Here is a 12,156-nt window from a genome sequence, read left to right as displayed (position 1 = left end):
TGTCTCTCCTGCTGCTGCTGCTGCTGCTGCTGCTGCTGCTGCTGCTGCTGCTGCTGCTGCTGCTGTTGCTGCTGCTGCTGCTGCTGCTGCTGCTGCTGCTGCTCCCCTCAGCAGCGTTGCACGGGCAGGAAGTTACGGTGCAGGATCTCTATGATTCGAGCAGACGGGTGAAGGAGGAGTCCTGGAGCCCTCGGTGGCTTTTCCAGGCTTTTATTGAATTTACCAGGTACACGGCAGGTAAGGGGAAGGGGGGGGAGGGGGGAAGGGTTGCACGCGGGCGGGAGGCTGGCTGGTCTCCCAGCCCCCAGCGAGTCTTCACTCTTTCTGGGCTGCTGTCCGGCCTTCTCTGGTGGCCTCTGCTCTTCCTTTCTTCTCTTTCGTTCCCTTAGTGTCCCCGTGACAACGCCCTTCTAAGCCCAGTCTCAGCCCAGGTGTACCCACTTATGTATGCCCCCACACCCTACTCCAGGTGCCAGCCATCAGGCATGCCTTCAGGGCCGCAGATCCATCATCAGTCCTAATGGCGGGAGGGCAGAAAAGCCTGACGCTTGTTCATTTACCCAACAAGCGTCTTTCAGTCAGTCAATCCTGCCCGTTCTGCTCCCCCACTCTCACCACCACCACCACCACCACCACCACCTCCTACACACACACACACACACACACACACACACACACACACACACACACACACCCCACGCCCCTGCCCCGCCCCACCCCACCCCTCTGGCCTACACCCCAGCTCTTGTATGCGTAAATAAATAACACCAAATCTTTTTCCTAAAGATGCATACAAGAACTGGGGTACAAGCCAGAGATGCTGGGGGGGGGGGGGGGGGCGGCGGGTGAGAGGATTCACCAGAGACAGAGTGGGAAAAGAGAACAGGCAGATGGACTGAAATACACTGCTGAGGTGTAAGGGCAGGAATGGGCACAGGGCAGGTTTTCTGTGATCCCATGCAGACACGGTAAAGGAGGAGTCAGAGTCCTGGAGCCCTCGGTGACTTTTGCAGGCTTTTATTTGGATTTACCAGGTGCACCACGGCAGGCAAGGGTGCTGGGGGGCTGGGAGGCCTCCCAGCCCCCCAGGAAGTCTTTTTTTTTTTTTTTTTAAAGATTTATTTACTTTATTTTTATTTATACAAGCACTGGGTACAGTCAGAAGCACGGGAGGGTGAGAGAATTCACCAGAGCCAGAGCAGGGAGCAGAGCAGGCAGAAGGACCAAAGTACACTGCTGAGGGGAGCAGCGGGCGGCAGGAGAGGTCTGCGCGCCATGTGGGACCCTCCTCGGTGGCCGGGGAGCAGCCGGGGATCGAACTGGTGCCTCAGAGGCTGCGGGCAGCTTCGCAACCCAGCGCTCAACCGCTGCACCACCGGGGAGGCCCCCCCAGCAAGTCTTCACTCTATCTGGGCTCTCCGGCCTTCTCTCGGCTTCTGCTCTCGCGTGGTTCTGCTTCTGCTTCTCTGCTTCTCTTCGCTCGGCTTCTGCTGACGTCCCCGCGCCGCCGCCCCTGAAAGCCCAGTCTCAGCCCCGGGTGAATCCCATCTACATAGGCCCAGACCCTATTCCAGGTGCCCGCCATCAGGCATGCATTCGGGACCACAGGGCTCCGTCCTCTATCCTAATGGCGGGAGGGCAGAAAACCCTGATACTTCTTACCTTACCCTACATGAGGGGAGCAGCAGGCGAGTCAGCAGAGGTCTGCTGCGCCATGCGGGTCACCTCCCTGGCCGGCCGGGAAATGGAACTCATGCTGCAGTGGCTGCGCACAGCTTCATAGGTTGCGTCTTAAGCCCTTGCTCCACCAGGGAGACCCCAAATAACAACAAATCTTAAAGAAAAAAGAAACTGCCAGGCAGGTGAAACCTCTCAGAGGGATTCTTCTTTTACAATTTTCCACAAACTGGGTGTCGCGCCGGTGGAGCTCACTTCGGACTCCTCCAGGTGGCGCCTAGCATCCTGCCACCTGTCCCCATCCTTTTTTACAGGAATCCTGTGTGAGCACATGGGTTTCCTACCCCGCCCACCAAATTAGGGGCGGGGGTGGGGGGGGGGGGGGGCTCTGACCTGTCCTTGGGGAGACTGGGTTGGGGGGAACTCTGTGCCCATGACACCCAGTGTAAGGAAAATGAGTAAATCAGGCTACTTTTCGCCTTCCACACAACAGACAGCCTGTACGTTGCAACGCTATGTTTTCCAACATTTGGGCATCTAGCAAGCAACAGGTTTGCAACAAAGTATCGGCTGTGCGGCTATGGGCTCTTCACGGTGTGAAGGGGGCTTGGGCAGTGGAAGCGCTGTTCTGCCTCTCTCAGCATGGGAGTCCCTCTGGCTCTGCCTGCCCACCTGCCTGTAGGGCCCCCCACCCCCACCCCCGTCTCAGCATGAAAGGAAGGAATGCAAAAATATGCCAGAGGCGCCACAATTCCTTCCTCTGCGAGAACTGACAATGAACCTAGCCGGCCTGCAATGTTTGCAGGACACCCAGCCTTTCCCGGGGGAAGCGGGTGGGCTCAGGCCAGGGAGCAGAGATGGAGAGCACTCTCTAGAAGAGCATGGGAAGGCGAGTGGTGATTACCGAAAGAAGACCTGCCACCAGGGCAGAGTGCCAAAGAGCGGACACTTTGGTTTTTTTTTTTTTTTTTTCTGTTGTTTCACGGTTGAAGAGAATTGCACAGATCGCCGGCCCTCGCCCGACGCCGCTGCCGCCTGGCCTGCGGAAGCCGAGGACCATACACCCTCCCCCCACCCCCACCCACCCAGCGAGGGGGACTCGAGGGGGGGGGTGGGGGGGGGGTTGGCACTGGAGCCGGGGAGGGCGGTGGCCTGGGAGGAGACGCCAGCTCAGGCCTACCTAGGTCAAACCTCCGCCTTTCTCCGGAGGCGAGGGAGGAGCGCGCTCTACATTTGAATGGGAAACGCTCCCCCCCCCCCCCCCCGTGGGGCCCACACCTCCCCGTTCGTCCCCCTCCCCCAGAGAGTCTACTGTTCCTCCTAAAGTGCTGGGGGCTTGGGGGTGTGTTCCTCAGTCAGGCACAACGTTGGGCTTTGCTGCCACGCAATCTGCATTTTCACAGGACCACCCCCTCCCCCACGCCAAGTGAATCCTCTCTCTGTCCATTCCTTTGAGTAGCAAGGCTCTAGGGATCTAGTAGCAAGGTTAACATGGGTGAGTATTCCTCTCCGGCGCCTCTCCCCGCCCCGCCCCGCCCCTCCCTCAATCTTGCATGATAGGTTTCATCCGCAGCCGTTTTAATGAACGTGATTATCTTCAGGAATTAGGACCTGGCGATGAGAGAACGACAACAAAAAACCTTTAAGGTAGCGAAGTGAAAAAAATCGCAAAAATGCAAGGGAGTTTGGGACTCCCTGGTGGCGCAAGGGGTTAAGCACCACACCATGAAGCAGTCCACAGCCTCTGCAGCACAAGTTCTCCATCCCCCGGCTGGCCAGGGAGCAACCCACATGGCGAGGCAGACCTCTCCTCCTGTCTTGCCCCCTGCTCCCCCCGCGCCCCCCCAACAGCAGTGTGTTTCAGTCCGTCTGCCTGTTCTGCTCCCCACTCTGTCTCCGGTGAACCCTCTCACCTTCCCCTCCGCCCCCCATCTCTGGCCCGTACCCCAGCTCTTGTATGCATAAATCAATCAATGAATTAATAAATCTTAAAAAAAAAATCCAAGCGAGTTTATTTTAAAGACGGAGATGCATTTATTCAACGACTCAGGAACTATGGGCACCTGACCGGTGGAAAGGGGGTTAGTTCTGCCTCTCTCAGAGTTGGAGTCTCTCTTGCTCTGCCCGCCCGCCCGCCCGCCCGCACGCCCGCACGCCTGTCTCAGCATTGAAGGACTGCAAAAATATGCCGAGAGTTCCACGATTCTCCTGTCCTCTGCGAGAAATGACAGTGACTCTACTGGGTCTGGGATGCATGACAGACGTCAAGGTCATGAAAGAGGGAATTATCTCAGGCTGAGGTCACCTGCCTATGGGGGTGGGGGGGGGAGGTCTGGAGGCCGGCGGCGACCCCATCTTCCTTCCTTTGGGAAATTGGAAAAGATGAGCCCATTGTTGCGGGGGTAGGAGAAAATAACATCCTGGTTCCATTTGGAAACACATTGGTGGGGGGGTCGGGTGCTGCAGCTTCTGAGTCAGCAGAGGGGTTGAAGGCCAAGTTAGTGAAAGGTTCGGCAGGGAAAGACGAGGAGGAGGAGGAGGACGGCGAGATTTATCAGCAGCATTCTCGTCCTTAGGTGGGCTTCCTACCAGATGCTTCTTCGCCCTAGCAACTCTGGTCCCTGCCAGACCTTTCAGTTAGGTTTGGTAAGAAGTCTTGCTGGTCCTCACACAGCGCCTCCATGCGGGGTCTGTAGTTTTTGTTTGTTTGTTTTTCTTTTTTAAAAGATTTATTTATTTATTTATTTATGCATACAAGAACTGGGGTACAGGCCAGAGGCATGGGAGGTGAGAGGATTCACAGGAGACAGAGTGGGGAACAGAACAGGCAGATTGATGGAAATACACTGCTGAAGGGAGCAGCGGGCAAGTCACGAGAGGTCTGCTGGGGATCGAACTCGGGCAGCAGTGGCGGTGGGTGGATAGCTTCATAGGTTCCTTCTTAAACCCTTGCGTGACCGGGGAGGCCCCGGAAGCCCTCTTTAAGAAGCACCCCCTTACTGGCAGATAGGCCAATTCCTCACTGACCCCTCTTTTGAATGACGTGAAAATAACTTCTAGAAGATCTTTATGCGGTCACAGCTTTTCGATTGACTCTTCATCCCTGAAATGGATCATCATGACTATTTCGTGGGGAACTTCCCCCCCCCATACATTTTTTATTTATTTTTTAATTTTTTATTTGTTTATACAAGCACTGGGTACAGTCAGAAGTGCGGGGGGGGGGGGGGGGGGTGAGAGAATTCACCAGAGCCAGAGGGCAGAGCAGAGCAGGCAGACTTGATACAGTTAACAAGTTTGTCCTTTCCCCATTTCTTGCAATTCCCCCTTATCTAGCATTAAGAGGACTAACAGCTTGTCTTTCCCATTTGTTGCAGCTCCCCCCTGCCCTTTGAGAAGAAAAACAAGCTGGCGCTCACCGGTTTCCGTGCAGACACCTTCCCCTTCCCTTAATGAATGAGTTGACACCCATGGGCCTCTGAAGACTCCTTCCCCATCTCTGTGCTGACACTTTCCCCCTCCCCTTGATGAAAACCAGCTGGTACCCATCCATCTCCGTGTTGAGCTGGCGCCCACCTGTCTCCGTGTGGACCTCTTCCTCCTCCCCTTCGCGAACCCCTGCCCCTCTCCCCCTAGTATAAATACCCCTGCCCACTGCCAAAGGGCAGGACGGCGGTCTTGTGGACATGAGTCTGCCGCCCTCCTCATTTGTCGACCAATAAAACCGCTTTCCTTTTCCTCAAACTCGGTTTCCTTTTATTGGCTGAGGGAAACTGAGGCCGGCATTCGGTAACAGACTGACGAAGTACACTGCTGAGGGGAGCAGCGGGCGGCAGGAGAGGTCTGCGCGCCATGCGGGACCCTCGCCCGCCCGGGGATCAAATCGGCCGGCGCTGCAGAAGCTGCGGGCAGCTTTGCAACCCAGCGCTCAACCGCTGCGACGCCGGGGAGGCCCCCCGGAAGTAGTTCTTAATCCCGTCACACAGACGCCTTCATCCATAAGCCTTTTGGACTAAAACCAGACTGATTCCATTATTCATTCCTTCTCTGGCTCTTCTTGTGGCTTTTCTTCGATCTTTCGGGAGACTTTGAGTGGCTCCTGCATCTGTGACTGCGATGATGACCTGGTGATTTGGAACGGGATCTGTGCCGTCTATCTCGGGTCCAACGGCGATGTCCTCTTGGACTTCTGCTCTGATGCCTTTCTTGGCGAGGGGAGGGTCTCCTCCTTTTGGGAGACCGACTCTGCCTTCTTGGAGACTGGCTCCTACTCCTCTTATAGCGCAGTGTGGGAGAGCGCCAGGGTCTGTCTACGTCTCGGTGGCTCCTGCGGCAGTGATCAGGTGATGGTTCCCATTGCTCAGCTTCCTCTAGTACATAGCGTTTCTGCAGCCGTGGGAGAACGATGTCACAGACTCTCTCACTGTGCAGCAGTTCATCAATAAACTCATCTACATGCATCAGTTCAAATTCTCCGTTGGGTTTCTGGATCTTGATTTTTCTGTAGTCATTATACAGAGGCTCCAAGTACTTGTAGCAGTCAGTTGCAGTGCCTGTCAGCCTCATGTAAAGTGCTCCCACCATGCGGACATACTTGAAGTCTTCATTTTTGATAAACTGTACAATGATGTCCTTCTCTGGTTGAATCTGAAGCATCTTCAAGGTCAAACATAGAAAGGGAGTTGGCTTTATGTTGCCACCATAGATGCCACCCACAAACCTTAACTCCATGGCTTTATCTACTGCAAGTTCAGCTGTAAGTCCAAAGCACTCTTCTTTCCAGTATTTGGACTCATAGATTCGCGTTCGAATGATCTTCTCCACCAGATATTGAGGGTTGGTGCCGTGGATACTGTGCGCATCCTTCACTGTACAGTTCGCCATTTCAGAATGCCTTCAGTTCTATTTCCGTCGGGTCCTTTAATACGTCACATCCGGACTTTTGGGAAAAAAACGAAGAGAGAGAGGGAGAGATGGGAAAAAAATTAAACAGTTTAAGCGACCATCTCGAAACTGGAAACAAAGGGTGGTTATTTTTTTAAAAAGAAAGACAAGGAGTGGCGCCTGCAACATCACAAACGACCGGTATAGGCAGCCTGGCAGTTGGTGGGCTTGATGTTGGTTTGAAGAGGAGGTGTTGGGTGTTGGGGGGGGGGGGGGCCTGTGAGGAAAGTTTCCTCGGGCCTTCCCTTTCAGCGATAAGCGGTGAGGGTCCCCACCAGACAGAGGCCTTTTGGTTCTATCCCAAGGGGGCAGGTTCATGGTAAAAAAGGGAAGGGAAGTTAGGGATGCTCGCACAGACACAAGTGGCAGAGAGAGCTGCCCCTGTAAGGGACGGGTTTGTTTAAAAGAGAGGCCTGCCTAGTCACAGGTGGGCAGTATTGCTTGTGCTGCTTTGCCAAGAGTGGGAGGGAGGGAGGGAGGCAGGGAGGCAGGGAGGCATGAAGGGATCAGGCCGGTGAAGAGAAACACCTGCATAGTCAGCCGGTTGGCGGGTGGGTGGGTGGGTCGGTCGGTCGCAGGCAGGCGGGACAGGCAGGCAGTACAGCCACTGTGGCACCTTGCCAGTGCAGAGAAGGCACTGACAAAGAAGTCTTCATCGCCTCGCGGAGAGGTTCATTTCTTTGTGGGACTGTTAACTGCTGTGAAGTTCATTCTCTCTAGGGCTGGCTGGCACCTAAGCATTTTTCCCTCTATATGAGGCCGGGTCGATGGGGAAGGGCCGGGGTGATTGTTTAACAATGGCTCTCTCCATCTCCCTGTCCCCACCTGGTCTGTGCTTCCCCTCCCCATTGTTTGACGACAATGTGACAATGTCTTCTGGGCCTTGTGATGCCTCTGAGACATAGGGCAAGTTAGGGTCATTAGGCAGTTTTGCAGGAGGGGACCTCTGAAGAGTTTAGGAAGGCTTCAGAGATAAGGACAACTAGAGGAATGTACCTAATTCCACTGGGAACAATAAACATCCCAGGACCAAGGACAACATTGTGAACGCTGGCTTTGGTTTCCCCCAGGTGATAAAGGGAGGTGGAGTTTGGGGAAATGGAGAGTGGTTTAATTTATGGACAAATTAGGAGGGCAGCAGACTCATGTCTGGAAGACCACCGTCCTCCCCTTTGTCAGAGTGCAGGGATATTTATGCAAGGGGGAGGATGAGAAGGGGTCAGCACTGAGACTGGTGGGCACCAGCCTGTTTTTCTTCAATAGCTGATGTTGAACTTTCTCTTCCCTAAAATGCAGGGGTGCTCATCTGGGAGGCTGGGCCATAAAGATAAATCTATCAAACAAGGGGGAAGATGCAACAAATGGGGAGGGACACACCTGTTAGATAAGGAAGGTAAAGATCCCCCGCTCAGTAGCAGGTTAAGTGAGAAAGCCTAGAGCTAACCAATCACAAAGACACTGGTGGAGCTTTAGAATAATGAGGGAAAGAAGGTATATATTCCCTGAGACACGACTCCACTTTGGCTTCCTTGCCCCTCCCTGGCCTGGTTTCATGGCCTGGGAGTCCTACTTCATTTCTGTTCTTTTTCTCCTCAAAAAAATTTTTCTTTCTCTAAACAAACCTGCCTCTTCTCGCTTGCTTGCCTGAGCGTCTGCGAAGGTCCTGCTGCGGCTTCATGACACACCAACCCGTGGTGGTCTGGTGGCTGGGACTTGGCGCTGCACCTGCAGCCTGGGATCTGTTCCTGGCTGGGAGACTAGGCCTGACAATTCCAGTATCACCTCCTTCCCCAAACTTTCTAGTCTTATCCTCCATGATCATGGCTTGGGGTTCGACTTCAGCTGAGCCACAAATACAGTATCTCGGCTTTAAAAATAACACCAGTATCCCTGCCTCAGAATATATCTTTAAAATCTCACGGGGATCTGGAAGAGGCAGCGCATCGAATCTGTAAATGGCATTAGGGGATGTGGCCATTTTATTTATTTTTTTAATATTCATTTATGCATACAAGAACTGGGGTACAGGCCAGAAAGGTGGGGGTGGGGGTAGGGGTGGTGATAGGATTCACCAGAGACAGAGTGGGGAACAGAGCAGGCAGATGGACTGAAGTACACTGCTGAGGGGAGCAGCGGGCGAGACAGGAGAGGTCTGCTGCGCCATGTGGGTAGCTCCTTGGCCGGGGATCGAACTCGTGCTGCAGTGGCTGTGGATTGCTTCATAGGTTGCGTCTTAACCCCTTGCGCCACCATGGAGGCCCGATGTGGCCGTTTTAACGTGAGTCTTTTAGTATTCAGCGCGTGTCTATATGTGTGTGCGTGTGCGTGTGTGTGTGTGTCTGTCCTGTCTGTCTCTCTCTCTCCTCTTTGGAGCTTTTTTTTTTTTTTTTTTTTTTTTTTTGTGGGACCCTCGCCAGTGGCCAGGGAATCACTGCAGAGGCTTTAGGCAGCCTCAAGCAACCCAGCGCTCAACCGCTGCGCCACCAGGGGAGGCCCCTCTTTGGAGCTTGATGAGTCACTCCACCGAAATCCCAGGAGGCTTACTTCCTGGCGGTTGAAACAGATGGTGTCATGGAACAAGGACCCCTCCCCCCCAAACACACACACACACACACACACACACACACACACACACACACACACACACACACACACGTGCGCGCGCACTCTAAATCCCATCGTGAGTCTAAGCGACTCCAGGCCAGCCAGCCAGCCATCCACCCAAACCCACCCAACCCCGCCCAACCTCCTGGCATAAACCAAAGGCACTTTTATTGCGAGGAATGTTCTGAGGGCTTTCAGGTTTCCTCCCAGCAGATGGGCTCTGCTGGTTTATTTATGTAACTGTTTATGATGCGCTTCACCAAGACTGCACTGATCCCACAAGATTATCATCCAGCTGGGCAAAGCGGGAAATCAGGACGGCTCTTGGATAGATGAAAACACACCCTAAGGGCATGTGCATGATCATGAGCCTGATAGCCAGGTGGTGGTGGCGGCGGCGGCGGCGGCGGCGGCGGCGGCGGCAGCCGCGATGGGGGAGGGGGGCTCCAATCCGGATCTCTCGCAGTCTCTCGGGATTAAATTTATTTATTTACACATACAAGAGCTGGGGTGCAGGCAAGAGGTGTGTGTGTGGGCGGGGGGGCGTGGGTGGTGGTGAAGGAATTCACCAGAAAAGAGTGAAGAACAGAAAAGGAGGACTAATTGAAATACACTGCTAAGGGAAGCAGCGGGTGAGATGGGAGATTGCTCTGTTTTGCATTTCCGGAAATTCTTGCTAGCCCCTATTGATGGCCAGGTTCCCATGGCAACCCCATTGGTTCCCCTGCCCCCTCTTCTTAAGCTAATTTGCATCTCCCAGCGTTGTTTAGCTGAGCTAGGTGCCCAGACCAAGTCTTCCCTTAATGAAATGATATAAAACACTCCCCACACCCCCGCACCCCCAGCTCTGCCTCCCACATTGGGTGCCACCAAGGAAACCCTCAATAACCATGTGTTTTCGAACTGGGGTACAGGCGAGAGGTGTGGGGTGGGGGGTGAGAGGGCCCACCAGAAACAGAGTGGGAAACAAAACAACAGATGTAGTGAAATACATTGCCGAGGGAAGCAGCATGTGAGACAAGGAGAGGTCTGCTGCACCATGTGGGTAGCATCTGGCCTGTACCCTTACCCTGGTTCTTGTATAAACAAAAACAAACAAACAAACAAACAAACAAACAAATAAATAAATAAATAAGCCTTTAAAAATAATATAAGAATAATTTGGTTTACATAGATTGATAAATGTGTGTGTGCGCGCGCGCATGCGTGCGTATCTATCTGTCTATCTAGCTGTCTGTCTATAGATATATCTAGATAGATAGATAGATAGATAGATAGATAGATAGATAGATAGATAGATAGATAGATAGATATATAAAGGATATATCTTCACTTGTGTATTTATGAGTCTAACCTCGCTTCTCCCCAAAGGTTGTAAGGTCATCTCGCTGTCAAATTGATGCTCTCCCCGTCTGAGAACCACTCTGTTGGTTTTGCAGTGATTTGTTACATCTTTGCATTTGTCTGTTTACGGTTGGTTGCACATATGAGAGAAAACATTTGATTATTTTCTTTTGCCTTCTGACTAAACTCACCGTCAGCCCTACAAATTCCTTCCATGTTGTTCCAAAGAGTATAAGATCATTTTTTCTTCTATCTGAGCAGGATTTCATTGACCATGTATTGTATATATATCACAAGTCTCTGTCCACTCGTGTGTTGTGGGGGTATTTGGAATGACTCTGTCTTGGTTATGTTGAATGGTGTGCAAAGAACATACACTCGTGTACCTGTGATTTCATGGGGACCCAAAGTTGACATGTAGGCACATTGAGGTGCGAGAGTCATTTATGTCGTTCACACCTTTCTTCATGGCAAGTTCATGTACAGCACTGTCTTTGTGAGAGAAAATCCCATAGTTATGAGGACTATTTTTGGTATTTGGGAGATGAGATGGATGATTGTCATGGTTGTGATATCACAGAGATTGCCCAGAAACATACAAAATGAAACTATTCTGAGTGAGTGTCAAATTAAGTACATGTTCTCTTCCGTTGGTGTTTGTTCCTTCTTTTCTAAAGCTTTCAGTCCTAAATATTTGGAAGAAATTTCCCCTGTGATTCCTTTTTTTAAAAAACTGATTATTGGCCCTCCCCTGGTGGCGCGGCGGTTGAGCGCTGGGCTGTGAAGCTGCCCGCAGCTTCTGCAGCACCGGTTCGATCCCCGGCTGCCGGGCGAGGGCCCCACATGGCGGGCGCGCAGACCTCTCCTGCAGCGCCCGCTGCTCCCCTCAGCAGTGTATTCCTTGGTCGGTCTGCCTGTTCTGTACCCCGCTCTGGCTCTGGTGAATTCTCTTACCCTCCCGCGCTTCTGACTGTACCCAGTGCTTGTATAAATAAATAAATCTTAAAAATAAATAAGTCGGACCTCCCCGGTGGCGCAGCGGTTGAGCGCTGGGTTGCGAAGCTGCCCACAGCCTCTGCAGCACCGGTTCGATCCCCGGCCACCAGGTGAAGGGCCCACATGGCGCGCAGACCTCTGCTGCAGCGCCCGCTATTACCCTCAGCAGTGTACTTCGTCATTCTGCTTGTTCTGTTCCCTGCTCTGGCTCTGGTGAATTCTCTCACCCTCCCGCGCTTCTGACTGTGCCCAGTGCTTGTATAAATAAATAAATAAATAAATAAATAAATAAATAAATAAATAAATAAACAAACAAACAAATAACCAACCAAACAAATAAATAAATAAATACATCTTTTTTTTAAAAAAAAAACACAACAACATATTATTTATGCATACAGGAACTGGGGTACAGGCCAGAGGTGTGGGGGGTGAGAGGGTCCACCAGAAACAAGAGTGGGAAACAAAAACAACAGATATACTGAAATACATTGCCGAGGGAAGCAGCATGTGAGACAAGGAGAGGTCTGCTGCACCATGTGGGTAGCTCCCTGGCTGGGGGGATCCAACTCGTGCTGCAGCAGCTGCGGA

At 52.6% G+C, this 12,156-nt stretch overlaps 1 protein-coding gene across 1 annotated transcript; it reads right to left on the bottom strand.

Moving 5' to 3' along the window:
- Positions 1 to 1,014: 1,014 nt before the first annotated feature.
- On the bottom strand, positions 1,015 to 8,787 carry LOC311188115 (pre-mRNA-splicing factor 38A-like). Its single transcript, XM_084259872.1, has one exon. It carries the CDS (start codon positions 6,559 to 6,561, stop codon positions 5,710 to 5,712), a length of 852 nt encoding a protein of 283 aa, XP_084115998.1. The 5' UTR covers positions 6,562 to 8,787; the 3' UTR covers positions 1,015 to 5,709.
- Between the last annotated feature and the right edge of the window lie 3,369 nt (positions 8,788 to 12,156).

The sequence above is a fragment of the Talpa europaea genome (genome assembly GCF_964194135.1).
Source record: "Talpa europaea genome assembly, contig: HAP1_SCAFFOLD_257, whole genome shotgun sequence".
Classification (NCBI taxonomy): Eukaryota; Metazoa; Chordata; class Mammalia; order Eulipotyphla; family Talpidae; genus Talpa; species Talpa europaea.
The sequence above is the reverse complement of the archived record's forward strand: the minus strand, read 5'-3'. Positions and strand labels throughout refer to the sequence as shown.

Excerpts from the sequence above, each read along its gene's own strand:
- LOC311188115 (XM_084259872.1), bottom strand. The coding sequence starts at position 6,561 with ATGGCGAACTGTACAGTGAAGGATGCGCACAGTATCCACGGCACCAAC.